General features: G+C 37.9%; 3 protein-coding genes across 6 annotated transcripts; all 3 read right to left on the bottom strand.

The window, feature by feature from the left end:
- Positions 1–180: 180 nt before the first annotated feature.
- Positions 181–11386, bottom strand: uhrf1 (ubiquitin-like with PHD and ring finger domains 1). Of its 2 annotated transcripts, none has more exons than XM_017304560.2 (17): positions 11129–11386; positions 8726–8883; positions 8357–8635; positions 7943–8100; positions 7318–7533; positions 6967–7082; positions 6616–6802; positions 6313–6436; positions 6063–6170; positions 5747–5851; positions 5227–5333; positions 4967–5129; positions 4720–4857; positions 4521–4620; positions 4177–4325; positions 2041–2139; positions 181–1666 (listed from the first exon to the last, which is right to left on the bottom strand). In XM_017304560.2, exons 2-17 carry the CDS (start codon positions 8876–8878, stop codon positions 1520–1522), a joined length of 2349 nt encoding a protein of 782 aa, XP_017160049.2. In that variant the 5' UTR covers positions 8879–8883; positions 11129–11386; the 3' UTR covers positions 181–1519. The 2 variants fall into 2 exon arrangements, with proteins under 2 accessions (XP_017160049.2, XP_008404993.2); XM_008406771.3 differs by having other exon boundaries at positions 8726–8888; positions 11129–11383.
- A 674-nt stretch (positions 11387–12060) lies between these two features.
- Positions 12061–20422, bottom strand: kcnn1b (potassium intermediate/small conductance calcium-activated channel, subfamily N, member 1b). 3 transcript variants are annotated; one of them, XM_081606223.1, is made up of 11 exons: positions 19870–20422; positions 17517–18567; positions 16922–17350; positions 16576–16671; positions 15761–15873; positions 15455–15625; positions 14726–14870; positions 14506–14616; positions 14147–14274; positions 13932–14001; positions 12061–13414 (listed from the first exon to the last, which is right to left on the bottom strand). In XM_081606223.1, the coding sequence occupies exons 2-11, from the start codon at positions 18558–18560 to the stop codon at positions 13130–13132; spliced, it is 2592 nt and encodes an 863-aa protein (XP_081462349.1). In that variant the 5' UTR covers positions 18561–18567; positions 19870–20422; the 3' UTR covers positions 12061–13129. The 3 variants fall into 3 exon arrangements, with proteins under 3 accessions (XP_081462349.1, XP_081462347.1, XP_081462348.1); XM_081606221.1 differs by having other exon boundaries at positions 15455–15873; XM_081606222.1 differs by having other exon boundaries at positions 14726–14867; positions 15455–15873.
- A 1627-nt stretch (positions 20423–22049) lies between these two features.
- Positions 22050–26614, bottom strand: ccdc124 (coiled-coil domain containing 124). The gene is made up of 5 exons (XM_008406767.3): positions 26477–26614; positions 23798–23975; positions 22888–23080; positions 22708–22813; positions 22050–22615 (listed from the first exon to the last, which is right to left on the bottom strand). Exons 2-5 carry the CDS (start codon positions 23954–23956, stop codon positions 22411–22413), a joined length of 663 nt encoding a protein of 220 aa, XP_008404989.1. The 5' UTR covers positions 23957–23975; positions 26477–26614; the 3' UTR covers positions 22050–22410.
- Between the last annotated feature and the right edge of the window lie 503 nt (positions 26615–27117).

Genomic DNA, 27117 nt, shown 5'->3' with positions numbered 1-27117 from the left:
GTTTTTATTGAACTTAAAAGCTTTTACAAAACCGTGAGTGATTTGCCTATATTTTTGGACTAGCCAAGTAGAAATTTAAGGCTAGAAATTTTTTAAACCAACAATTAATTCGTAGATATAATGTAATAGACATGTTCAGTCGATTATTAAATCACAGAAGTACAAATAACAATATACATATTCAGTTTAAATCTTTTTTTAAATTTTATTATTGAACAATGACAATTTTTGCACCAAACATGTGCAGCGAATGCTAAAACTACGCATGAATTCTAAAACGGACTAAAAACAATTTTTTTACAATTTCAGAAAATATACATTTCCCAGCATTTGCAGATATTTTGGCAGAAGAAATGCTTGCATTCAGGACAATTTGCACATTGCTAGAGTGTTTGACCAAACAGAAAAACAACATAACGGACAAAAGCGGCTGTTAGAGACGGCATTAAACACCAATATCAAATATACTTAACTTTAAAATACAAGCATTTCTTGTTTTCACAATGGAATCAAATTTTATAAATGACCACTGGGAAGACACGAGACTGAACCTTCAAATTACATAAGGCAAAATTGTATACATTTTAAACTTTAGAAAAAATACAAATCAAGTCTCTAGGCCGAAGTAGGTTTGAGTGTTAAGGACAAAGTCTAGAGAGCTAGATAGATGGGACATCTACTTTACACTCTTTAAGAATAACCATATCTTTGGACTATTAAAAGTGAACCACAAAATAGTTAACCTAAAAAAAATCTGTCAAAAGGAAAAAAAAAAAGTATTTTCAAGCTATTTTTTCCTTCAATTGTAATCAATTTCAGAATGTGAACTTACAGAAATAATAAAAAAAAAGTTCCTGTTTGATCATTTTTGGGTGAACGGTACATGTTGACGTTTGATGACACGGCTTACAGATAAGCTCTCCTCTTACTCAAGTGCTTTAAAAGAAAATGTGGTTTTTGTTTACATTTTAAGGAATTACAAATCTAACTTCTTTGTTAATTGATCGCATCAGTGCATTGCCATATGAAATGATTATGTCAGGACTCAAGAAATCAAATCATTAAATGTCTGACTTTTTCATAATAAACAGATCAAAACCAGTTTAACAAGAAAACCAATACATAAACACCTAGTCATAGCCTTAGAGATCTTTAGATAATTTTGGGAAGCAGATTACGTCTTTAGATCAAATATTTCTTCAATGAGTGCAAAACAAAGGAATTTGGGGGAAAAGATAGGTTAATTTTAAATAAGGAATATTAGCAGTAGCTAAGCAAAATATGGAGGAATAATTGCCATTAAAGGGTAACGGTACAACCAGTTCTAAATGAATTCTCAATGAATATTAGACAAACAGCTCGACAGTAAAAATGGTTGTATTTTAGCCCACAAAAACTGTAGCTTTTTATTCATAGAAAATATATTAAGAGAAGTGGACTCTTTATTGCCTCAACTGGAAATTTCCCCCCTACAGGTTTCATTGCGCTTCTTTGAGGGCTGAGTAGAGTGGAATAATGATCATCGCCCATTGCTGTAGCCTGGGAAAAGCTGACTTAGAATGTCCTGCAGAATTTTGTTGACAGACATGGAGTAGTTCTTGCCCAGGTCGTGTCTGCAGGCAGGGCAAGTGTAAACTTCTGCCCTGAAAGACCGCTGGAGGCATTCCTACAGATAAAAACAGTAATATTGATTTGTAACCAAGAATTTTATACATATCAACTTTTACCAGTGTTAACAATGCCAATCCCAGAAAATCAATTTATATGCTAGATGAAAAGGCATGCACAGATAACAAAACAAATCAATAAAATAAATTAAATTAAAAGTGTGCTAACCATTCACACTTTCAGTGTCTAAAAACAAAAGCATCATAGAGTAAAGGCTCCACGCCCTTCTAATCAGGCACGTCTGATTAGCAGTGATTGGATTTTACTCAAGAACATCAGGGTAAAGAGTTGAATACACATACACACTTTTAGTTCTGAGAAAGAACCATCAATCCAATGTTAACTTAATATTGAAGATTTCTGGGTCCTCACCTTGCAAACATTGTGTTGGCACTCTGTGGTTATTGGCTGAAAGACCACTTCTTGGCAGCAAATACAAAGGAAAACCTCTTCAACCTTGGTCAGAAATTTCTGCAAGAAAAAAAAAAAAAAAAGATAGTCAGAAAATGACAAAAAAATATATATATTTTCAGTAAAGTATTCACAGTTGTGTTTAACCGAAGATTTATTCTGAGGTGAAAATTGGGTTTCATTCATTCATGCTTTGGGTTTTTACAAGAAGACTTCATTGGTATCAGCTTTTATAATCCAATTCAATCCTATAAACTTACCTAAACACACAGCTGGCATGCAGACTAGATTCAAAATGTCAGATGGATTTATTAAAGCAAATGGTTAAGTGGGTTCACCAGTATTGCATTGATTAATGTGTTTCAGATTTACCATCATCCCTGCAGAGAATCAACCTACATTATTAATCATGTATCTTGATTAATAAAAAAAAATTATATATATATATATATATATATACACACAGGGGTGAAAGTAAGGGGGTACGGTAGGGTACTGCGTACCCCTAAAAGATTTAGCGGGGGTACGCAGTACCTGCAAGAGAGGAGAGCGGCTGTCAGCTGTAAAAAAAAAATTAATGGGTTCACTGTGCAGCTGTGAGTGCACCTACTAATCAGCCATGACTGATTAGTTTTTCAAGAAAAATCTAAAACACGACTTAATCAGTTAATAAATAACTTTTTACCCCCATTTCATATTGTTTCTGAACTGGTCGTGCATATAGAGCACGTGGAAGGTTTTGAGTCGATCTCGGCATTAGGTGAGAAACTGAACGCCACCAGGACGATGAGACCAGTACATCCTCCTCTGGCTCGCTTAAAACGTTCGTAACTTTATGAAAGAACCTTGGTCAAAAATTTCTGCAGGAAAAAAAAAACGATGTCAGCAAATGACATCTTTGTCATGTTTGTTAAGTATTTAACAAACAAATGGCTTCTACCGTGGTTATTATGTGAAATTAAATTGTCTAATATAAAAAATAGTTTGGTGCTGTCGGGCTGAGAGGCTTTTCCTTTAACAATTTTTTTTTGCCTCTTATTTAGTGGAAATATTGATGTTGATGAGATTTTCTCAAAATGATAACCTTTTTCAACCTTTATAGCTCCAATGTTGAAAATAAGGCTCCAATATTCACAAATGACATTGAAATTAAATCCAGTCCAACATCTGGTTTGAGGTGATTCCTCTGGAACCTATTGGAGGAAAGCCATCCCAACTTCAGAAGATGTGCTTTTAACTTAACAGAGCTCTGTGGTTCCTCCCATCAGTATGAGTCAGGGTGAGGAGGCGCTATGTTAGGAAGAGAAGTGGAAGCTGCAGGATCTTCAGAACAAACAGGTCATGATGCTAGGCTACTGATTATCCCTCTGTCTGGACACAGGATCAATAGAACCAGTTCAAAAGCTGAAATTAATGATTATATGCCAGACATGGAAAACTGGGATGCACTCCATGCCATGACGTTCAGAATTTAGGTCTCATGGCATCTCAAGATGTCGACATTGCAGCCAGTGGACTGAAGGAAATACAGCTCCATTTTGTAGCAATTCAAGTGCTACCCAGCTTTTATCGCTTTGCAAAAATTTAATCAGCACAGAAACTCCAAAGCACACAAAGAAGCTATTAGTTTTTTTGTCATAGTACCCCCAAGAATTTAAAACTACTTTCACCTCTGTGTGTGTATATATATATATATATATATATATATATATATATATATAGCAGGAACCTACAGATACAATTCCATTATTCCAATCCATGTTACTGAAAGCTGATTGTTTCAGTTGTTTTTAAAATAAACTGGGAAAGTTCAAAGCAATATTAACTCTGGAGATTTTAATATAGTTACTGGGCTCAGTGAGACCACCTGATGAGGACTGATTTCCTCTGACCCAGCAAACACCTGAAGCTGAGACAGAGCTGCTAATATGACTAGTGCTATTACTGGTGTTAATTAAGCACCAGTTCAGCACTAGAACCAGTTTACTTAACAGAAACATATCAGGTACCCCCGTTTCAGTGAGGGAAATGCAGTATGTAGATCTGTATGTGAATGTGCAGAGATATAACTATGAATACTCTAAAGTCCCATGTTACCGGTCCAAGAGAGAGCGACTCCATAGCTTCATCCCAAAGCTTCTTGTTTTGCTGGTCATTCTTAATGAGGGATTTCTGCTCTTGTGAAAGCTTGTAGACTTCCACTTTGATCTTCTTGGTAGTCTTGGCAGGCGAGGTCTTAGGGGATTCTGGAGAAAACAAGTCAGATTTATTTTTGCGTCTAAACATTTCAGATTTTTTAAATAATCCATCAGCTCTTCTCAGCGAATGTGATCATCTCTTTCAAAACCGGGATTTCCTATCTGCAAATTGCAGAAGTGAAAAACAAAGAAACAAAAACAAAAGGCGCACAATCCGACCAGTTAAAGCCACAAAGAACTTACCACTCTCCAGAGATTTTCTCTTCCTCTTTGCCTTGTTGGGCGTCTCTTCCTCCTCCACTTCATTTTTGTTCTCCTTCTCCTTTTGATAACCGGCAGGATACTGGAACAGCAGATGCCACAGTCAGTTTACAGAACATATAATCAACCAAATGAGAATCAAAAGGTATACCATTATGATGTTCATTTTCTGATTTCTCACCTGCATGACCAGGCCAAGTTTCTTTATGCGCTCCTTCCCCTCTCTGGTCCATGGCGCCGGCTCATCATCATCGCGCTTCAGCAGGTAGCGCCACACCAAGAAACCAGACTTGCCTTTGTCTGGCCAGTACTTCGCCACCTGTGCAAAGTAGAAGATGCAAAGAAAACCATAAACTGATGCTCAGGGGGAAAGTTTGGTCCTACAAAATGTCACTTTCTTCTCACTCCCATCTACCTTCTCCTCTTACCTTGTAAATCCCGTCATACCGGTTTCCTTCCTCAGGGCAGAATTTGCTGTGCTTGCGTCCTTTGCAGCTACGCACAACCCTGACCGGTTTGCCTTGCTTCCAGTTCTTTGACTCGGCTCCATTTTTCTCATTCACAGGGACATTGCAATTGAGAGCCAAAGCCCTAATGAGCCATAAAAAAAATATATATATATATATATATATAAACTTAAGGTACCAGACACTGTTTTGAATTGTACATTTTCTTCTGAACACTCTACCGGTTCATGTGGGTCAGAGTCTGGTCACATGACTGCTCAGCTGTCCTCTTGTTTCCAGACAGATCTCGCCCCCCTGAGCCAGTATAGGTAAACTCATTGCCATCATCCTTTATCAAAAGATAGTACAAACATTAAAGTCATGAATCAAGACTAAAATCATTTAGAAATATTTTCTTCACATAAATACTTTATTTATAGATCAAAAACTAATTATACCATTGTGTGTTTTACAGCTTATTTATTACAATTGTGAATTGAGGTAAATTCACAGAAGGAATAATTTAAATAAAAGCCAGTACAAGATATTGTGCGTCATTTGTATTTGTATGGGGGAAAAAAAATCCCCTAAAATTGGAAATCAAATTTAGCATTTAAAAAAATTACTTGAGAGGCAGGGTTGACTTTCTTTCTTCCAACTACTCCTTTTCATTTAAAACTTTTTTTCTAAGCAACATGCGACATGTTCATTTTAAACTGTAAACAAAGTAAATAAATAATAAATATGTAGAAAACAGCTTACCACATCATCTTCATAGCCTCCTGCCAAAACAAGAGAGTAGGCTCCGTCGTTGCTCCTGCCATGGATCCCAGCAACATGAGGCCTGTGGACACCGGCTTCACTGACCTGGGAATAAATCAATAATTACTGAAAGTCTATACAGTTAAGCCATTTAAACCCACTTGGTTTACTTAACATCTTGCAGTTTGTGTTAAAACCCTTAGTATTAGTCATGTGTACTACATTAATATATGCAATAGTCAACCTTTAAACAGTTTATTAAATAGTACTCTAAAACTAGCCAAGTGGATTTCAGTTACAGCACAGTTGGACAAACCTGCACTCTGAATTTCCACAGGGAACCCACAGGAACGCCTGGAATGGGACCATGGTGGTTGGACGGTACGATGGTGCACTGCTTGGTTCGACCCACACAGGCCATTCCCTGCAGAGGTTACCACAGTAAGCTACCAGAGACAATAACTCTGCATTTTTTTAATTTTTTTTTTATTGCTTGTACTCATAATTAGTCTAATACTCAAAACTGTCTTTGCTGCAGTGAACAGTAAAGATCTGCTCTGTGTCACCTTTCCCCAGTCTCTCTGGCTGGACGAGCTGGCAGAAGCCATCCTCGCCTTCTTCTTGCTTTCCTTCAGCTTCTCTCCAGCCAGAACAACTTCACTGGCGTCGTTACGGCAACCAGGGCAATACCTGAGACGGCAAAACATGTTAAGGTTAAAATCAATTCTACATCCAAGCACTTCGGTAAAAAAAAAAAAAAAAGGCCAACTACTTTTGATCACCACTAATTCTGGAACAGGTCAAAATACCAATAACTCTAGAAAGTACTGTGCTGTAATGAATACACTCATAATTCAGGTTCTACTGACCAATCTTCGTCTTCAGGGATGGATGTGAGTGGAGGATTCAGACAGTATGTGTGATAGGCCATGTCACACTCGTCACACAGAAGCTGCTTGTCTGGATCCTGCTTGATGCCACAGATGTGGCAGTTGCACCAACGGCAGTTCTTCTTTAGATCATCCTTGCAATGTTTACATTCAGGTCCATTTGATCCTAAAGGATAAATTATAATTATCCAGTAACCATTTATACAAGAATATTAACACGGTTTGGTCAGCAGAAAACCCTCACAGTTGATTTGAGGAATAAGTCAGAACGAATCAGACGCCAAACTTTTAAGGTTAACATCATCCATGATTCACAATCTTCTAACTCACTTTTTAACGGGCTATCGGTTCCAGCTGGCGAGTCACTTGAAGAACCGGGTTCCTCGATCTTATAGATTTCAGTTATGAACATGATCCGGCAGTCGTTAAGAGAGTCGCCTGCTTCCCTGCAAACATAAAAGCAAATTGGTAAAAATGTGGAGCTCGACACTGGGACCAGTATTGAGCAATCCACAGAGACCACAGCAGGAAATCCGCCTCTACATACCAACCGTTGTGCCATCACAAACCACACTAACGGAGACACTGCTACTGTGCTCACCTGTCACCACAGATAGCTGAAATAATTCCCCAGATAAAACCAGGCAATACTCATGCTGGAAAAATAACTTGCATCCGTACCCTAGGATGATCTTGGCGTAGATTTCGCGGATGGTGCGAGTCTCCCGCTTCCTCTGGATCTCAGCATCGTACCAGTAGCCACGCTCCTTGGGGTCATCGGGATTATAGTTGACCATAATGACCATTCCTGGCTCCAGCTGATGCCACTGGTAGACGGTGCGGGCCCGCGGGCGAACATCTTTGGCCAGCAGCTGAATCACACCATTTTCTGGATAACTAGAACAGTTTGTGTGAAAGTGTAGGGTAAGTTAAATGCCCCTCTCAGGTGTTTCAAACAGCGCTGCACTGCGGTGCGTTTAATGGTGACAAGAACCAATAGGTTCAAACAGCGACACTGCACTGGTAGAAGCTCCCTTCAAAATCCACACTACCAGCTGACACACAGACACAGATTTGTAACCAAGCATGGTTCTAACTTTCTCAGACATTTATCAAGCACAAAATCTAGCGGGGACACATAGGAACTTCAAGGAAATATTGTACGATGCCGTTTTTGTTATTAAGCCCAAGACCATAAACATCCAAAAATTAAAAAGCATGCCAAAATTGTTGACTAAAAATGTAAATGCATTTAAGTAGACATCACTGGAAAAACTCCAAATAGCAAAAAAATAAAAAATCTTACTCTTCATATTTAACGTGGTACAAGATCTCTTCTTTTTTTTCTGCCTCTCCATCGCCGGACTCTTCTTTGGGCGTCTTTGTCGTTTTTGTGACATTCACAATCTGGGCCTCAAACCATGCTCCCATGTTCAGGTCTCTTGCATCAACCAGCTCATTAATCTTCAGACAAAAACAGAAGATGGTAACTGACCACGTCCATTAAGCTTAAAGCTGGATTTTGGAGACTGAAGAATTACCAATTAATCTTTCTCAATCGTGTAAAAATGCATAATTAAAGTCCAGTAGTCAGTTTACAACTAAAAGATGTTTCTGAAGTTAAATAGCCACATTTATGAGTTATTTTTTCCCCAACTTCTCTGCAACATAAAGTAGACATAAAACAGATTAAATTCAGTCTGTAGTCTTTATAAATTACCTTGTAAAAACCAAACCCAGGATAGACGAGCTCCACTGCATTTGTCTGACCAGAAGTCCCAGCAGTTTGACCCTCGACCTCGCCGTGGGTTGAGTTCTTGTCGGACTCGCTCTGGGTGGAGCCGCAGCCAGAATCCGAGTCGGAGAGCTCGGCTTCTTTGTCTTTGTTTTTGTTTTTGCTTTTGACGACATCAGCAGCAGGGGCCTTCTGCCTTACAAGCAGCTGCACTATGTCGTTGAGGCCAACGTTGTAGTCAAATATGGTGTGGCCATCTTCCATCTGAGACCCAACACCAGAAAAGAGTTATACTTTAGTTAAACTAGACCAAAAAAAAAGGAAAAGAAAAGAACTTAACCCACACCATCTCACCTGTTTGCCACGATAGAAAAGTCTTTGCCTCTCTGGCTCCACCTTGAACAGCTCCGTGATTTTGAGACGCAGCTCATCCACCTTGGTGAGTTTGGACAGGTTATCCACCCGATGGGTCTCCTTCCCATCCATGGTGCGAACTTGAATCCACATTGCAGCTGCCCTAGGAAAACAACCAATTAGCTTAAATATGGCTGAAAGTGTATTTTTGTCAAAACACGGTTATGCCAACTCCAGTCATATTTAACTTTGCAGAACAATCTCACTTTAACTTCATGTGGAAAAAGGTTTCCAAGTAGCAGCTCAGTGAAAGAACATCTAGTCCTTTCAACAAACACATTGCTGCAGCCAGCAAATTTACCGTAAGTAAACTTTCTTAAGTACATTTTCTTAGAGGAAAATATTCTTAAGAAATGAAAACAAAAAAGATATTTAAGTAATATGGATTCAGTTATAAATTTTTCTTCTGTAAGGCAAATAAATGTCGTTAACAGAACGAGTGTTTCCTCCATTTTCTTGAAAAATTCAACTATTGAAACAGCCTTTTATTTTGGGATTAACTACTTTCTCCTGTGAGGTTTCCAGCCTTTTCAAAATACTGCAGCAGGACTTCTGACAGCGTCACCTGATCTTAGTCTTTTTCAGATCTTTGTGCTGGCTCCCACTTCAAAAGATATTTGAGTTTAAAAAAAAGGGTAAGCATTTTCTCACCCACGTGACCCAAATTTTATGCACTTGCTGTAGAGGTCAGGTGAGTGAACAGAGGAGCAGATCAGTGCACAGATCTTTCACTGCACCTGCATCCTAAACTTTCTAAAAGCTTGGTCACTTTATAAGCCTACATTCAATAACCGATTGCAACTTAAGACACCTACCCATCCCGCTCATTGGAAACGAGACATAACTTATGACATCAATGTTGGACAATGTCTCCCACCCAAGCATGAACTGCTGCTGCTGAACTGGAGAGCACCTCCAGTGACAGATTGCAGCATCTTGGGTACAAAAAGGAGCGTAATTACAGGTCCTTCCTCCCAGCAGCTGTTAAGACTTTAGAACCATCACTGCTCCCAATAAACACAAGAAGACTAGACAACTCTGCCGTTATTTGGTTTTCTCATTTCAAGTTTTCACTTCTTGTTAGTAGTCCATCGTTTTTGTGCACAGCTTGTGTCTTTGCCACTTTAAAGTTCCATACTCTGCTGCATATTTCTTTTCATACAAGTATGCCATTTTTAATAAGCTGTAGTGTAGTTTTCTTATGTTGTAAATTTGTCCTTACTGTACAGTCTCTTATTCTTACGGGTTTTACCTTGTGAATCAGCACTCTCAAATTTTACTTTGTCTCTTGCTGCAGTTCCACAGGAGTTACCCGACTGTGGGGCAATAAAGAATATTTATATTCTATTCTAGTCCAGTTTAATCATTGCCATTTATCAGACTTTCTTGTCTGCAATTACCAACTCCTGCTCTGTTATCTTGACTGCTTCCTGCTCAGGGTACAGTATGGTGCCGCTGTGAGCAGTGGGTTGTCATCAGAACTATCAGAAAGGGAGGGAATAGGCTGATTTAAATACAGTGCGGGAAACTGGGCTCCAGGCCACTCCCATTTTCTTTTAAAAGCACATCCGGACGCGAGGGAGCGCTAGCAAACAATGTGCCTTCGGTTTCTGACTGTAAAACACGGTGAAATGTTATATTATTTAGGTTCTACACTGATATATTACCCGAATATAACGCACTTGGATCCCAGTGAGTGATGAGGGGAAAGGTCTATGGCTGCTCGGCTTCACTGAGACGCTCTATGCGGTCCCTAAATAATCGTTCGAAAGCGAACAAAACATGATCATAACATTTAAAAAAAAAATAAGGAAGAGAAAAATAAAATAGCTGCTCCAACTTAGAGTTCACCATTTACCTTAGTTTCTTTTACCATTTTCTTTTTGAAAGAGCAAACAAAACCACCAAATTATTCACTTCATGCAAGACAAACAGGGAAATGGGCAGTATTGTGTTAGCATACGTGAAAATAGATGAAAAGCAACAAAGTAGTAAGCTAGCACATTTAACCGTTGGTAGTAAGAGTTACAGTTTCAGCACAAATAAACAACTTCTTCCAAACCTATTTTAAAGCGTACAGCAAACCACATTACAGATAAGACTTTTTTTCAGCCATTTTAACAACCACATTACATATGAAAAAGAACAATGAAAAAAGATTAATAACAGAATTTGACAAAGCCTGAACAAGATGTGCGGCCTTTTAGTGGTTCCGCAAAGGCAGCAAAAGAAACAACACAGGACTTAGCTAACCTCTGTGTACCAGCAACTGAATAGAGATGCAAATGAACACGAAATTAACAAAATGTCGAAAGTTAACAGAAGTGGCAAAACAAGATTTACCTGTTTGATCGTCCAAAATAAAAATCAGGAAATTGTCGGCAAAGCAATAAATGTGCACGTTTTTCCCCCCCAAGTAACTTCTATCAAAGGGTTTATGCGACCAACTCTACCCTTCTTGGAGATTGATCAATGAGTTATTCTTCAACACTTTGTTAACCCGCCTGCTCAAGGAGTTCCCCATGCTGATTGGCTGCTTCTTTCACACTGTTCAGATTTGATTGGTTAATAGAGCTGTCAATCTGGAGAGTGACTGGAGCTTAGAGTCAGCGCGCGAAACGACATTCTCGTGGGTGCAGTTCTTCTTTGGGAGTTTATCGCGAGACAAAGTCCTCTGCAGACTAAACATATGGTGATTCTGGTAAACAACGTTGATAGTAGATGTATGTCTTATCCAAAGTACCGTATATCTTGATGAGGTTTTAAAGAAATCCCAGCCATCATTTTTTATTTGCTTGCAGAAAAACATAAGACTTATTTGATGTAATCAATTATGTGTAATTATAATTATATCAAAAACAAACAAACAAAAAACAAATATTATTATCCCCCAATAATGAAGTTGGTCTTTGTGACTTGTTTGCTGTGCTGAAACCTGACAAGTGGTGGATAGTGCCTCATCAATATGGAGTGATGACCCTAGCAGAGATAAGATAAGGAAATGAAAAGAAAATCTTTATGGTCTAATTTGTTGGATCACATGCAGTGAGTGACTGTATCTTTCCTTACAAATGATAGCTATATTCTAACAGATATGTACACATCACATTTGTATAAATTTACAAAATTATTAACAAAACAGGCCTGAAATGAGATGTTAGCCATATGTAGGAGAGTTTAGACATCAGAGCAACAGCAGACATCTAACAATTTAATGAGAGAAAAAAAAACATCTGACATTATCATTGCTTGCAATATAATGACTCAACACCATCCAGAATGTAAATATTCTTTATTGAAAACAAAATAATAGAAGATTAGAATAGTAAGCCCACTTTAAAACTCTGGCTATTTTAAACATTCACCAGTCTCTTTTGTAATACTGCTCTTCTTTAAGATGAAAACTGTTATAAACTTCAAACATAAATGTCCAATATATGAATTTAATCCATAATAGATTTTGGTTTTTTTTCCATATACTCTCAAATACATTTATATTAATTTGCACTTTCAGTTATATTTTACAAAACCAAAATTCCTTATAATTATGAAAGCGTTTTTGCAATATCTCGTTTTATTCTTTCACAAACTGATAAGTAAAACAAAATGAGAGTAAAATAAGCAATGAAAAGTATGGTTAAATGCTTTCATACTATTTACTTTTGCTAAGTTCCCCCAAACTGCACTAAAATTAAACAGCTACATTTTAGGAAAAGCCATTTATAGATGAAACAAAACAAGAAATTAATAAACACTTTGGTAAGAATGATGGACAAGAGTAGTGTAAATATATGAGGGGCCCCTCATATAAATATCCTGATATTCACAGGCATTGGATTTAGGCTGGAACAACAGAGCAGTTCTGGGAGAGTATTTTGGTTTCTAAGAGCACTTCTTGTGTGTGTTAAAATAAATATGCTTACATTGATCCTTACATAAAATATCTACCTTTCTCGAAAATGAACAAAGAACCACATTGGAAACTTGACATCTTGAACTTTTACGACACAAAAAAAATCCTTATTTACTTCTTGAGTTTAAATATATGTAATGTTAACCTCTAGATATTAATGTTTTTCAAGATTTCATTCAATACCTGCAGTGTCTCGTTTTAATTGCTGGAGGATTTCAGCTACTGAATAATAGCAAAAGACGTACAAAGTTAACCTTCCTGAGGCAGGAAAATGCTACATAACAAAACAATGTTTTTTTTATTATCAATTTATTTATTTTCATCCACACGGACGAAAATAAACAGGCCTATTATTCCACCCCGAAAGGGAAATAATCATGTTTTTTGGTACAGTTCCAACCAATAAGAAAAATTAGGAAACTCAGAGAAACTCAGCTGTACGGCGTCTCTGGTGTGCTTGATCCAGGACAAAGTTGCTTGGGATGTGCTGAACAGCACTCCGAGCTCAGAGAGGACGACAGGAAGTGAACGCGGCAGGCTAAGTCATCCAGGAAATCTTTTTGTAGTTTTGCTATTGCTTGAGATAGAACAACTGGTAGCGATTGCACTCTGACAAGGATGGAGTCCAGTTTCTCTTCCAGAGCCACGATCCTCCTGTCCAGCTCCCCGGTTCGATGCTGCAGGTCTAACACCAGATCGTACATCATGTTCTGAGTCTGAAACACAGCAAAGAGATTGTACAGCAATCTGGAAATATTTTTGATATTTTCTTATGTCTTAGTCAGCATAGATGCAGTAGTAAACTATTTATGCAGATAAGAAAAAACAAGTTTTGGTTTACATTCTGTTCTTTTTTTTATGTAAATTATGCTGGATTTCATAAAAATAATTTAGTGAGAGCTAAAACTTAAGAATTCTTCAAAAACTATGTGTTTTCAAATATTATATTATATTAGGTGTATTTGTCATTTGGCCATTTGAGCATTATGTCTTTAGAACCTCAGTGGATCTCCACTAAAGTTAAAAATAAAATGCAATATGTCAATTGTGTCCAACATTTCAGCATTATATCATAATGTCAGCTAAGCTTGGACCCTCAGAGCAACAAAACAGATGTCCCAACATATTTAGGCTTTAAATGAATAAAATGGAAGTAAACTGCTCATCCAAAAGAGCAGTTTGATTATAGTTTTCTGGTGTATTCCTCCATAATTCAGAAGAGATTACACAAACCTTTGCAATATCAGCAACAGTATTTGCTTGGTCAGTAAGTTTCCTTTGCTCCATTTTGAGTCTTCTCAGTCTGAATTAAAAAACAACAACATTCATTTGTCTTAAATGGATTTAAGATTATGTACAGTTTATCTTGACAGAATTTATCATTTAAAAAGTGCCTAGTAATACTTCAAGAGGGAGACAAACAAATTCAAACAAATAGTGATGCCTACTGGTGGATGGCCTGCAGGAATTTCCGCTGGTGCTGTCGCACACGGGCGTGGTCAATCTTTTTGACCAGCTTTGTGTTTTTGTAGATGAGCCAAGTCTCCCTTAAAACATTTGCTGCTGTATTTTTTATCTGAGAAGGGAAATCACATGAACAAGAAAGCACGGCAGCAGTTTTAAAATGGCATAGGTTGTCTTTTTATGACTTACATTTATTTCATTTTGGTACTTTGTAGGTGTAAACAAGTTTGATAAATATGTTCATTTCAAAATGGTAACTCAATTCTAAAGCAAAAAACGGACAATATTTGTGACGGAAAAAGATTTTTCTCCAAGAAATAAGCAGCATTGTGTGCAAACAGACCTTTTTGTAAAGTTGAGTATCCATCATAAAATTATGGACGTGTTTTTCAGCTCTTGTGAGCTCTGACTTCCTTGCAACAACAGCCACCACCAAAGCTGTACAACCTGCTCCCTGTGGAGAGGAAGAGCTGCGGTTGGCATCACAACAGATTCTTTCAGTTGTACCCAAAGATTAAGTTTGATATTTATTTTAGTACTCATAAAAATGTATTTCTTCTCACCATAATTCCTGTCAAGAGGCAAACTCCTTTCCCACAGTAGGTGTGAGGGACCATGTCTCCATAGCCAATGGACAGGAAAGTGATGGAGATCAGCCACATTGCTCCCAGGAAGGTGCTTGTTACTTCTTGTGCATCATGATACCTACTGAGACAGAACAGCAGGGGCTGTAGTACCATTTAGTGTTACAGCTACACAGAAAATTTCTATACTCAGGTGAGACATTGAGGCTGAGCCATTTGGGCATAAATATATGAAGTATGATGTGGGGAAGCCAATGTGAGGCTTTGGAACCTACAAACACTCTGATGGTAGCATCAAGCTGTGGAATAGTTCAGTTGTTGCACAAAATGGACTGAATAATTAAGATGGGGAACAACCTCTTCAACTTCAAGTCAAATATATTGTTGAAACTTCAACATAACTGGTTGTTTTCAAGTTCAAAGTATAAAGCAGTCTGACGTTAATATTTGAAAACATAAAAGCAAAGCTTGAAAGCCAGGTCTGTGCCAAAAACCCCACACAATTTAAATTATGTTATCCCTCATTAGAAAGGTAATCATACAAACAAGTCCTAAGTATGTCAAAGCTTTTGGTCGTGGCAGACGTTGCAAACTATTAGTGAGCATGTTTGTATAATGTTGGCCGTGAAAATGCACCAACAAGAATTTAAGACAACTATACACAAAGTCTCTGTTAGACTACACATTATAACAACTCTGAGTTGATACCTCTCACATACACGCACTGTCCACGCTGCAATGATCCAACAGGAGACACTAAAGACCAGCAGGACAGTCCCGGGGCAGATGGTCATCAGCGTCTTCATCACAAAACGAGTATCGAAATTAATCTTATTGAGGGCCCCGATGCTGCGTGAGGAAGCATCTGTGAACAGTTTGCTGTGCAGCAGCATGACACGTCCGATCAGGTACAGTCGCAGGAACATCGGGACAGAAAGGATGATGTCTACATCAGTATCTGCTACAGATGCTGTATAGTTGAAGGCCAGGCGGGCAGTCCAGGTGAACACATACTGGCCTGGGATTGGATGGATGGCACAGATGAGGAGCTCCAACACAATGAAGAGGATTCTCTCAAAGGTCATTGCGATCCTCCAGTCATCTGCCCCATTGTCAACCATGAACAACTATTACAAATGAACAAAGTTAATAAAAAATAGAATGTCCTCAATTGTAAGATTAATTTAGTGTAAATTAATCTAATCTATTTTACTTGATCCAAAAGAACTGGTTGATTAAAATCAGTTTATATTCAACACTAAACCATGGGACGATTTTAAAAATAGAAATATATATATATATATATATATATATATATATATATATATATATATATATATATATATATATATATATATATATATATATATATATATATATATATATATATATATAAATATGGTCACCTGGAATTGTTATATTTTTTTTGTTTCTTTTGAAGCAGATTATAAAAAGCAGATTAACCCAATGTTCAAAGTGACACTGTATTATTTTCCCATCCCAATAAGCTGGAGCAGGTTGTCTTGACATTTCCAAAAATTCAGAGATTATTGATTTTAAATTAAAAATACATTTGAAGCACAAGTGTTTTGTAATCACAGCCAATTTTCAACCACATTATACAGTCTTTATGTGTTTAAAAGGTTATTCAAACATTATGCCTATGATTTTGCAAAACGTAAGGATAAAATGTGTGAATATAGGGAACATAAACCGTGCTTGAATATTTTTATGCATTTTTCCTTAATTAAATACCTCTTTCTCATTTTACAGTTATTGGCTTTTAATCATAAGCAGCAATAAAATTGTTGAACAGTCATCGATCATACCTGTATTTCCCTTGCATGGTACATCAGAATGAGTCCAAGAAGGATTGCAGTGGAAATGCTGATCAATCCTTTCAGCACATAAGAATAGATGGATTCCTGTTCACAATGGACAGAGAATATTAGCATATCTGAGTGCCTCAGTGGTAATGAACTTTGCCTTTCATCTTTGTTTTCATGAGGCTGAAACCTTAGTAGACAGCTGTATGTCTTATTCCACAAAACAGCCTTCAAAAAAGCCAGTCTTGCTTATGATATAAGCAAGACTGCACATATTTCACATTGAACATGTGTTTTTAAAAGAGTGACCTAATCATGTTTCAGCATTTTCTCAGTAGTTATAGGTTACCTTAGTGTAAAAAGTTCTTGAAAGCTCTGTCTCGATGACCATGGCGATGATACCAAACATCCCACAGACCAACGCATAGTCGCTCAACTGTTTGCGCTTCCCAAATAGAGCTCTCCTCTGACCCAGCCGGTAGCTGATGTCCTTGGTCTTCTTCTGTGGTTTGCTTCCCTCTGTTGTGATCAGATTCTCACTGTTGGCCTTACTGGAGTCGTCTCCGATGACCTTGGAGAAGGCGTCCTCAAGAATGGCACTGTGAAGCAGCTGAAGTTGCTGCTGGTCTGAAGGAAAATCTGCAAAACTAGAGCTTAAAGTGCCCAGGCTGCTGAGCGGTCGCACTGCATCCCCGTTTTGGACACTGCCACTTTCTAAGGTGTCAGGAAGTGGAGGGCAGGGTTTTTGTTTGGATCCGATGAGATGCTGAGAGGGTTCCTACAAAATAAGGTGTCAGTGTTCACCAAGCAGTGTATTGCCAATTGTGGCAGTCAAAGACAGCATGCATAAATCATATGTGAGAAGATCATAATTATATATTTTCCATTTAAACATTCTGAAAGCCCTAAATAAACAGAAAAGCTGTTGAAAAAAGGTAACATACCTGACTTTCTTGCTCTCTTGTTCTCTCCACCAAATCTTGGTTTTCAAGCAAACTGCACTGGCTGGTGGAGAAAGAGGTGAAACTTTTCTGACTGGCTGGTGTAGCTGATCTTTTTCCCCATGGCGTTCTGGTTAGGCGATTGTAAGGAAGATGGCGGCACTTCAGTGCAAAAGATGACTCTCCAGATGGCTTCCATGTTTGATCATCAGTTGAGGAGCAGTGAGAGTCATTCCTTTGATGCTGCTGCACCAAAAGTGGTTCTTTGCCAAAAAGGTCTCTCCAGTTAACATCTAAACTGAGTGCAGAGAGTTTCTTATTTCTGTTAGCACACTGACCTGAGTTTAAAGGAATGTTGAACAACTTAGAATGAGTTGCTTGGCTCAACTTTCTGACTTTTGGATGATTGCAATGCCGTTCATCTTGGCCAGAGCACTGAGGCACAATGGTGTTCCTCGGGTGGTTTGTAGGAGGTTTGCGAAGATCTTTGTGATTTGTTTGCTGTGCTGAATCTTGGCAAGTGGTGGACGGGTGTGTGCTTTCAAGGAAAGGCAGGGTATGAGGTGACGAAACGCTTCTCTTAGTTCTGCCTCTCGGGACACTTTCTTTATTTGATTGTGGGTGTAAACTTAAGATGTCAGAATGTTGGAGAGCATCAGGACAGGGGCAGCCACATCTGTCCGTATGGTTTGGATTTTCCACAATGTCTTCCACTCTTCCTGCTGAGGATGGATCCTCCCCGCAAAGCAGCTGCCAGTCTTGGTCACTGAGCTGTGACAGTAAAAGGTTCTGTGTTTTTGAAGGCGACCTCTGAGCCGAGCCTCTTGGAGGATTGATTCCATTCGACTTCTCATGGAGGGAAGATGAAGCGCAGCAGCGACTCTTCTGAGGAGATGAAGATGCTTTCTCTGGGCTTCCAGAGAATGGATTGTGCTTCTCCTCAGGACCTCCTGTAGCACAGTGCTGATGTTCTCCATCTTGGAAGACTTCAACTGTTGAGTCAAGACGTCTTGTTGCATTGGTGGGTTTAACCAGGATCAACCTCATGTTATCTCTGCAAGACGGAAAAGACATGATGTCCATTTGAGTAAAAAACACATTCACTTCTGATGAAACTAAAAAAGGAAAAATGCAATAGTTATAGTAATCTCTAGATTATAAGAATACCATAAATGTTCCCAAACTTTTTTACCATCTAATCCACTGAATATTATTGAAAGCCGTTCAGCACTGACTATTTGAGTTGAGATCAGTAATCAGTGTCTATGCCCTGAGCCATAAATATGCAGAAAACAAAAAAAAAAGGTTACAAGCTTTTGAGTCTAAACACCGTAAACATGAGGTTGAAAATGTGGTTATAAAAGCACAACTGATTATATCTAAATGTTGTTGAAAAGTTTATAAGGTTTGACAAATAAGTCAAGTTTTACTTTGAATAAATTATTGTAGACTATATTTGGACAGGTTGTAGGGAATGTAGGGAATGAGGAAGTAATATTTTGTATTTTCAATATAAAAACATGGACCTGTTTTAGCCATAAAAAAGATGTTTGTAAATATCTGGTATCTGAAGATATTTATTATCATCAAATAATAAAGGGAAGCTTAAAAAAAATCCAGAAGTTTAAAGGAAAAAGTTTAAGCATTAGCAGAGTAAAAGTATTTTTGTGTGAGGAAGTCGTGACTTTTTGCCAATGACAAATCTGCACAATGATTTTTATGCAGAGGCCAAAAGTATATTCAAAGAAAGTATTATGTTTCAAGAGGCACTTGTTATAATCTTTTAATAGATTAATGGTACCCCTTTGTGTTTCTGAATTAGTTTCAAGGCTTGTATTCATGGTTGTTAAAGTGCTTATTTATTTAATTACAGGTTGTCTTTACATGAGGCTGTGAATATGAAGCAAACTGTCAAAATCAGATGTCCCCCCCCGCCGTCCCCTGTGCCCTGTTTTCTTTATTTACCAAACTTAGCAACCATAAAGACTGAGAAAAGCTTCACCAGTTGAATTTCCATGCAACACATTTCTAATTTATTAGACATTTGAAACATGACATGTTACTCTATCACTTTATGATTTGTAAATGTTAACTAATGAACAGATTACCGTATTACTCTAAACACATAAAATGTAAAATACGGTAACAAAATCAAAATAATTCTGAAGCTAGTTACTTTTCTTTGAGTTATGCCAAAACAGTGAAGTAATGGCTTTTTCCCTTAAAATACAATGTTGAATCTTGAATTCACTCATTACTTAAAGGCAACAGTAAACATATTCGCTTGTTTCTTCTAACATTTTTCTCTGTAAATAAAAATTGCTTAGAATTCTCTACAGCTACAGGTGATTCTTACCTCGTTCCTGCTTTTCTTTCGATTCTATCCAAACTTGAAAAAGCAGCCTGCAAACAAATATTCGCCCCATCAACAGTAGTGATGTGTTAAGAAGGAGAGCAGCCTGAGTGGGTGTTGGATGGCCGCTTGCCTGCTCCCAGTGTGGACACTTGATGAAGGAGCTTTAAAGATGCTTTCCTTTGAAAGAAATGATTAGAATTCAAAATGAAGGAAGAAATAAGCAGCAGCTGCCTGATGAAGGGTTGCCATGCAAATGGAGGGGAGTGAGAGGGTGCAGGTAAAGGACAGGGAGGGAAAAAAAAAAAAATCTGTAACATCAGACCACAGCGTTAGGGCAGGACATCACACGGAAATAAATTGTAAGGAGACAGGTAGGCTGGGAGGGAAAACAAGGCCAATTGCTAGCATTCATAGCAAAGTGGTAAATAAAAGGTCATTTGAAGTTGTTATTGAAGCTTGTGGTTCAAAGGCCTTTTGCGACGTCTCTTATCTCTTCCGCCACAAGAGCCTGCCGCACAAAATGCCCATTTTTAAACCTGGCTCTGAATGAATCATGCCATGCAGCACAAGGCCTTGTCACCTGTGCCTTAGAAGATCTAACAAATGCAATTTCAGGTCCAATATAGCAATCAGTGTTTAATGAAGCATGTTTGAAATCACCAGTAAGAAAGAAGAAAAAACACTGACTCAGGTGGAGGTTATTCAACCAAATCTTTGTTGGTTTGGGTTTTTTATGTGAGGCAGAAGCAACATAATTTATTTTTTTCTAGATCGAAAAAAAAATCTTTTACATTTCCATGTCTTTAATGCTTTAACCAGTATGCAGGCTGTAACCCCGGATGTACATATAAGATATGTAGAAAATTCATGTTCCCTAAATAAAACTGAACTGTTAAAAATGTTACCGTCTTGTATTTAGTTAGGTTCATACAAACCTGTAAAGTCTGCTGCTTGATGTGTCAGTAACTCAGTAAGTTATCTGCTGCTGTATTAGATAAAACAGCAACTGTGTTTTTTTTTATTTTTTGACCCAAAATATTAGCAACAATGTGAACTTAGCAATATTTAACAAGTCATATAAAATGCAATTCTGAAATTTTACAAGGGTTCTGAAAAAAATTGGAAAAAGTATGAAGCTATTTTTGATCTTCTTTCAGGTCTGAATAAATAGACAGGCAAAGAAAGGCGAGTATGAACAGCATTTGATTTCCCAGGCTTTTTTTCTTGAAGTTTCTACAAGACAAAAAAACTTGCATTTTTTAATTCTTAATAAAGGTAGTGACTTTACACTGACCATGAACATTTTCATACTTAGGGCTCTTGTTAAAGGCATTTCTTTTTTTTTTAAAAATCTTGTGAAAGTCCTTCACTCCCTCATATCTCACAAACTTTACACTTCAATATACTCCCCTTTTCTTATTATAGCCTGTCCAAAATGTGTCTCTGACAGGTCATCTCAAGAAAGACCACATTTCATCTGTTTTTGCTTCGCTGCAAAGACTGTCCATTCTTTAGAGAAATCAGTTTATAGTTTGTCAGTCATTGAACGATAAGGATCTCCATACCAGTCAGATATCCCAATGTGTGACACTCCTAAAACATTAAAGACAGGGCAGTGATGTTACTTCACCTAAACCTTTACATTAAGATTGTGCTGACATTGATATTATAACAGAATAGCTGAGTTATTGTATTTTTTTTTACCATATTTTACCTGTATTCTCTTATTTTCTTAGTGCATTACTGGAATTTTCATGTGTGCAGAACTTCTGTTGCTTGTAAATAAATTTGACTTGGATATGAAATAACCAGCATCCTTATAGGCAACTGCTGCTGTCCATTTAAAATACACTGTGAGAATATAGAGATAGAAATGTTAGCAATCTTTGTCAGTACGTATAGTTCAATAAAAGGCTTCAAAGGCTTCTATTTTTCTGTATTTAAAAAAAACAAACTAAATTATCAATCTGCTTGGCAAACTAAACTTCTAGTGTACAAAACGTAGCGTTAACTAATATATTTCTAAAATTCAATGGTTGGTGTGCCCTATGTAAGCTGGATATAAACCTATACTCATCCTTCATCTTGAAAACAAATGTGACATGACTTGCACTGGTTTCCTATTAGTTTCGCATCACAAAAAAAAGACAAGACAAAAAAAAAAAAAGAAACACAAAATGTTGATGATTCAGCCGTGAACTTTAATAAGTTATTCCCAAAACATCTGGTTCCCCACCTTCCCAGAAGGGCTAAAGAATAAGTCATTTAATTAATGAGATGCTGAGTTGCCTCATTAAAGGCCATGTTCAGAAACATGATAAACAGTTGTTATTTTGGGAGATGAAAAGCAGTTCCTCTTACTACTAAATTAAACAAAAGAGTCAAGTCCTCTGGCACAGGATAGGGTGTAACCGGGTGATTGCTGATGAAGCATCATCACTGACACTTTTTTTTTTTCAGTGAAATTATTAGTTTTTCAAATCAAAGTCTCTAATTTGCCTAAGCGAGCAGAGTTTCCAAGCGACACTGTGAAAAATGAATTCACTTCGAGTTGTAGGAGGCAAAACGCTGGTTCAGAGGGTTCTCAGGAGATTTGGCCCACTCTTTCTTCAGCTGTTGCTTTAGCTGCGACAACCTCATGTTGGGGTTCTCCATTTTTAGTCGGGACATGTTTGCTTCCTCAAAGGCAGTAAAAGCAGCTTTCATCCGCCGCTCCGGGTGGCGGTCCAGGTCTTCCGGCCCCGTGCTGGGAGACAGCAAAACAACACGAGTCAATGATGACAAACGGCCAACAACCTCCGTAATGACGGCAACATCACAATGCCACACGTCTTCTACCTGAGCACAGAGATGGCCTCCTCGATTGTTCGGGCTTCCACACTTCCTTCTTCAGCTATGACTCTGTTAATATTCTCCTCCAGAGGAGTATCCAGGTGGCTTTTCTCTGTATGGATGGAAGGGTTTTCATTTTATTTTACACAAACACATGTGGTCCAGGATCTCTAAACCAACTGCTACCTTTCGGTTTCATCTCCAGCTCTTGCTGCTCCTCATTTTGAAGTATGTCCTGAATTTGAGCCCGAGTCACTTTTCCACCAGCTGCTGCCTCCCTCTGCGCTTTTCCTTTTATCCTGGCGTTCTCCTCGTCCAGGAGCCGCTGGTTTTCCTTTTTCCTCTCAAGAAGCTCCAACCGCTTCTTCTCCTTGTCGTCCTGGAGGAAGAGAGAAAGTGTTTACACTTATTTTATCAACGCAACAAACCAGAGCTTCCTTAATAAATATTTGCAATTAAGCGAAATGGTTATCCTTAAAATATTTCCTATAAAACAATACTATTGAGCGTCATTTGCTCATATATGGTTTGTTGTGCAAGTAGTCATACATGATGCACCTTCTCACATTTTGTCATAATACTAACCACAAATCTCAGGTCGTTTTGTTAGAATTCGACTGGGTAGACCAACACAGTGAAATGCATAACGGTGAAGTAGAATGAAGTAGACAGATGGTTTTCAACACTTTTAACAAATTAAGATATAAGTGTGGTCTGAATTGCAATTAAATGTTCCTGAGCCAAAACAATGAGGAGCCATCGCCCCCAGCAAACACAGCTGCAAGTCTCTCTCAGCTTTGATTCTGTGCTTCTGAAGTCTGGGAATCCCTCAGTAATTTAAGTCTGGTGTCTATATACCCATCAACTCCCGGTGGCTTCCCTCTTCCTGCCTCTACCGTGTTTTATAATGGAGGTTGTGTCTTCAGGTTGTTAATTTAACACTTCAGATTTGGCAAGTTAACATTTTGGGCAACCGTCATTTTACACACTATTTAAACAAATAAAAAGGGGAAAGGGCTGATTTGAATAATGAAAGACGATAGATGCGTCCCGGGATGAATTTGGGTGTAAACTATGATTTGACATCTCTGCTCACCTTCCTCTGCTCTTTTTTAAGTACGTGTTTGTCCGTTTCTTGCCAGAGGGCGTCTTCTTCTTCCTTCTTCTTACGGGCGTCTGCCACTGCCTTGGCCTCAGCCTTGCGGGCTTTGGCAGTGGCCGCCTTGGAGTTCTCACCCTGGAACTTCTTTGGCATCCTGACAGCTGCTTTTTAGCTGAAAGACAGGGAGAGGTGAGAAAGTGAAATAAGAGAGATAGGGGAAGCTTTCATTAAAACACTCTACATGTAGTGAACTTCCTTTTTCAAAGTTATTTAGATTAAAAAATGGAAGATGTAAATGGAATATTTGTTTATGTGCACAAGTATCGCCAATTACTTGTGCAATTAGCGATACTGGAATAGGAAGTTGAACTTGAGTTTTACAAAGCTTCAGTACATAATCATGGGTTAACTGGTATCACAACATCAAACTAGGCAGACAAAGAGCAATTATGTCAACAACTGAAGAGATGTAGGTGAAATTTGACGGCAAATTAGCATTTTACAAGGATTCAGATAGAGTTTAACATGTCAGCCCGCCCTACGCAGCTCTTCTGGAAGGGCTTCCCACAAGGTTTATGGGCATATTTATGAGGATGTTTAAATGGTTCTGTCAAAAGAACATTTGTGAGGTCAGACACTGGTAGGAAGGTCAAGCTTGCAGTCTTCATCCTAATTCATCCTAAAGGTGTTTTGTCAGGTATCAGCTTGTGCCCCAGTGTGCAGTAATGTTTTCCAAACTGTTCCAACACAACCGGAAAGCAACTTTTCACTTGACAAGGTTCAAGTCAGGGAAGAGCTGTTGTACTAGCAACAGCCAAACCTAGACGACGTATCCACTGAATTGATTTGGAACTTCAGAAATCACGTCTCCGCTGATCGAGACGCCACTTGAACTTGATGATGGCCGGCGCTGCAAGTGTTTCCAGCCCCGTATATGTAACATGTGCTTTTAGGAGTAGTTTAACTAAACCATACTACTTTTACTTGAGTAATATTATTATGAAATGTCATTACTCTTATTTGAGTAAAACATATGGATACTCTACCCACTGGGAGCAACTTCGCTGAATGACAAACAGAAACATTTCAGCCAGCATGCATGAGACGCAGTCATACAGTTTGCATTAGTGTGAATCCTCGTGTTTGTCAACAAGCTTCATTTGTTATTTTCTTTCTGCTGAGCCTGTTGTATCATTTGTATCAATTAAGAAGATAAAATGAACAGGATAAATTGTCACTGGAAGTACCTTAACCCTCTAATATACATACAACCTCCTGTGCGAATTAGTTCAATACAAAAACAGAACATTGGGCTGAATTCGTTATTTTGCAGTGTCTTTATTTTTTCATTTTACTTTTAAAAATACCAGAACTTCCACTGAGTCTTATATTTTTTCATTGTCTGGTCATTTCATTTATAAACATTTCATCAAATGCTATGTTCAGTTACTCAGAACATTTTAGCAAATACTTTTTAACCCTTACTTGAACAATTTCTTGGAAGGATACTTCTTGCTTTTACTTGAGTAAAAATATGTCGACGTAGTTCTACTCAAGTATAATTTTGGGGTGCTCTACCCATCTCTGGTTAGAATACTGCTAATAACTGACTGGAATATTAAGCTGAGTAGATTTCTTGACACACCCTATTGCACAGGTGCATCTTGCAGCAGTGAGAGTGACCCATTGTTTGAGAAATGTTTATAAAAGCTCTGTGGCCATTGAAATGATTGGAAGACCTTAATTCAATTATTTGATTGAGGGAGTCAATATACAGAGCTAATGAAACTACTCTAATCACAATTTAAAAACGACACTCAAACCACTGGTGCATCTCGGTTTGTGACATTGCTGTTTAAATTTTAAAAACTACATAACGTAAATGTGGTTTAGATCGGCGTTTTCCAACCCTGGTCCTCGAGGCACACTGACCTGCATGTTTTAGATGTTGCCCTGCTTCAGCACACATGATTTCAATTGATGGCTGACTAAAAGGGTTTTGCTGAATTGCAATCATCTGAATGGGGTGCGTTGAAGCAGGGGACCATCTAAAACATGAAGGTCAGTTTGCCTTGAGGACCAGGGTTGGAAAACACTGGTTTAGATAACTGTACAAAAATCCATTTGTGGGTGATGCAACGCCTGACGGAACAATGATGGCACATTCCAGCATCAACAAAGAATGGCTGTCAACCTTATGTATAGGAGGATAACTGTAAACAATCTCCATGTTAATTTATGCGCCACAGCTTCTATTAAACGACATCTACGGTAGTTTACGACCGAAAAACTGCATCAATCTAGTTTTTTCCTCCTCACAAACTTAAGACCAAAAATAACGTCTAATCATTCCGATACAAATTATTTCTGTTATATCCCAAGCATGAGTAGTTTGTAAAGCTCACTTAACAAATAGACTGGATAACAAACAGACAAGCCGATGGGTTACAAACTCATAAATTAAAGCTCAAATATTCTAAAAAAAAAAAAAAAAAGTCAGCATTGTGTTTGTCAGGAGGAGCGACCTAGCATCAGTTAGCCGCTGTTACCCTGATAAAACAGGCTTGTTTACTTATCAAGGAGCTCACAGCTCTCTCAGCTACTTCACTATGTTGTAACTAAACGAACAGTCGTCACACCGCTTAGTTGTTCAATTACGAGTCGTTTTCATACCAGGATGAGAGGAAAACCAAGTCCTAGGTAAAAGACAGTTTTCTGTTTCGAAGAGGCATCCGCCACCGCCTCCTAGCGCAGCGCGCATAATGATTGCGTCATTGATGACTTAATTTCACAAAACACAACATTGATGTCGATTTTATTTTACTTACTGACTTATTATATATCTTCTATGTTTACTTATATATTTGATGTTTTTATTAACTTCATACGTTTTTTTGGTTCTTGCCGCAAGATAACTTGGTCGTTATGGTTATTTTTGATAAATGTCAATGAGCCCAAAACAAAACAAAACACACGAAGATACTACAATCCGTTTAGTTTTTCATATTTCTTTTTAAATACGTAAGATAGTAGACTTAGGTTTTTTTTTCGATGCAAGGAACCAGATTAAAATTATCCAACCTGTCATCAATAACAATAAAAAATGTAAAACATTAAACCTTTTGTTACTGGCTGATTCTCACAAACAGAGGTGAATAGTAAAAGCTAATTTTCCTTAAGTAACTTTTTGAAAATTACTTTTAAAAGCACTATATTTTTATTTATTTATTTATTTTGGCCTTTACTTGAGTACTATTATTAAAAGCGGTCACTTAGTAATTTCCTCCGAAGAAGCCGTCACTAAGCGTCAACAT

The sequence above is a fragment of the Poecilia reticulata genome, chromosome 4 (genome assembly GCF_904066995.2).
Source record: "Poecilia reticulata chromosome 4, P_reticulata-male-v2, whole genome shotgun sequence".
Classification (NCBI taxonomy): domain Eukaryota; kingdom Metazoa; phylum Chordata; class Actinopteri; order Cyprinodontiformes; family Poeciliidae; genus Poecilia; species Poecilia reticulata.
Note: the sequence above shows the minus strand (reverse complement) of the source record. Positions and strands in the feature narration are given on the sequence as shown.